Source organism: Sus scrofa, chromosome 2, assembly GCF_000003025.6.
Source record: "Sus scrofa isolate TJ Tabasco breed Duroc chromosome 2, Sscrofa11.1, whole genome shotgun sequence".
Lineage (NCBI taxonomy): Eukaryota > Metazoa > Chordata > Mammalia > Artiodactyla > Suidae > Sus > Sus scrofa.
The window spans coordinates 67,807,980-67,810,226 of NC_010444.4; the positions used below are offsets into that span (position 1 = coordinate 67,807,980).

General features: G+C 42.1%; 1 protein-coding gene across 1 annotated transcript; it reads right to left on the minus strand.

The window, feature by feature from the left end:
- On the minus strand, nt 1,072-2,022 carry LOC100739368 (olfactory receptor 7E24-like). Its single transcript, XM_013990578.2, has one exon. The coding sequence runs from the start codon at nt 1,900-1,902 to the stop codon at nt 1,072-1,074; it is 831 nt and encodes a 276-aa protein (XP_013846032.2). The 5' UTR covers nt 1,903-2,022.

Genomic DNA, 2,247 nt, shown 5'->3' on the forward strand with positions numbered 1-2,247 from the left:
AAATGTACACAGAATGTCATCCAGAGAGCTCCCATGGTTCCTTGACATGTGTCCCCTAATGGGACAGCTCAATACATGGAAGTTAGGCTCTGTAATTTGGAGCACCTGAGAGGCAGCAAGAAGAAAGAAAGATTTTTAAAACTTTGTCCCAGAAGTGACTTCCCAACATCTTCCACCTTCTCACTGTTGGAGGGGAGTCACTATGTCTGTCTTATGCTCAATGGATGGGAATTACACAAGGACATGAAAACTAGGAGTTAGCGTTATTGGGAGAATTTTATATACTGCCCACCATATCTTCCCCTTACCCCATAAGGACTTTGTGCTCCAGGCACATCAAGATTCAGGTTCTGTCCATCTGCTTTCCAAGATACTCTCAAATTCATTGCACACCATGATCTCATCAAAGATTCCCTGGAGACAAGCTAGCAATGGGTAGACGTACCCTTCCACTGGATACCCCTACAGACCTCACTCTACTGCTTCTGGTCATACAGTCTCGAGTAGACCTTCTGGTTTCTGAGACAATAGGAGAGCCTCTCCCCACATCAGGCCAATCTGTAGCCATCCCAATGACAAATTTAACAAATGCCCAGGTTTCTGTTTTCTGCTAGTTAGAGAAGTATCAACTCACTCCAGATATATTTCCTTTGCACTTCTTCAAGTGCTTAACTCTTGGCTATTTGACCAAAATATGATTTTGACTTACCCTTTCTTCCTTTTGGAAGATAGCAGTGCAGTGCAACTTTCCTAATAATATATACACTAGCTTCCTGACTTAGAGATATCTCTGTTGAGGATTTCAGCTCTTGGTTTATATTCAAGTGACATGAGAAAACTTTAATATATACCAAATTAAATTGGATATGGAAGAATAGATATTATTTACTGTGTGGGGATAAGTGATGGCAGGTATATTTAGGGACAAGAACATGGCCTACATGCAGAAATGGCTATTAGAGGGAGAGACAGGGTTCTGATGCATTTAAAATAATTGGTCCATAGCAAAGAGAAGTAGAATGTGAAGTCTACATGTTTAGTTTTTCAACATACACTCCACAGATATTGAGATTAGATTGTTTGGCCAAGGAACCTCCTCACGGCCCTTTTGATATCTCTGTTCTGCAGACTGTAGATGAAAGGGTTCAGCATGGGGGTGACCACAGTGTATAACACTGAGGCCACTGCATCCTTCCTGGGAGAATGTGAGATGGCTGAACTGAGGTACACCCCAAGGCCTGTTCCATAAAATAAGCAAACACCTGCCAGGTGAGACCCACAGGTGGAGAAGGTTTTGTACCTCCCACCTGATGAGGGGACTCTCAGAATGGAGGAAAGAATTTTATAGTAAGAGAAAAAGATTGCTGAAAAAGGAATAGCAGCAAAAATGGCACCAACAAAATATGCGATAATGGTATTGATGAGGGTATCAGAACAGGCTAGCTTGAGGAGTAGAGAAGGATCACAGAAGAAATTGGAAATTTCCACATCCTTGAAGCAGGTAAGTCGTAACACAATCCAATTGTGCACCTGGGAGTCCAAAAGGCTGATGAAAAAAGACACTAAAACTAAGAAGCAACAGAAGCATGGGTTCATGATGACCAGGTAGTGCAGTGGGTGACAGATGGCCACAAACCTGTCATAGGCCATCAGAGACAGAAGCATATCATCCATACTTCCAAAAAGGATGAAAATAGACATCTGTGTCAGGCATCCTGCATAGGAGATGACTCTGCTGTGAGTTGGGATGTCCAAAATCATTTTGGGGACAGTGGTGGAGATGAAACCCATGTCAGCCAAGGACAGGTTGGAGAGGAAGAAGTACATGGGGGTGTGAAGGTGGGGGTCAGAGACAACAGCCAGGATGATGAGCAGGTTCCCCAACATGGTGACCAGGTACATGGACAGGAACAGGACAAAGAGGAAGGGATGCAGGTCTGGATCCTCTGAGAAGCCCAGGAGCAAGAATTCTGAGGCACTTGTTAGATTTCCAGGTCTATGTCTTGGACACCTTTTTGAAAAGAAAAGACAGGTTAGTAGGTGGAAAGTATTGTATTTGGGGGATGGATAAGCAATGAGGTCCTGCTGTATAGCACAGGGAACTATATCCAATCACGTGTGATGGAACATGATAGAAAATATTATAAGAAAAATAATATATATATATATATATATACATATATATGTATGTATATATGTATAACCAGGTCATTTTGCTACAGAGCAGAAATTTACATAACATTGTAA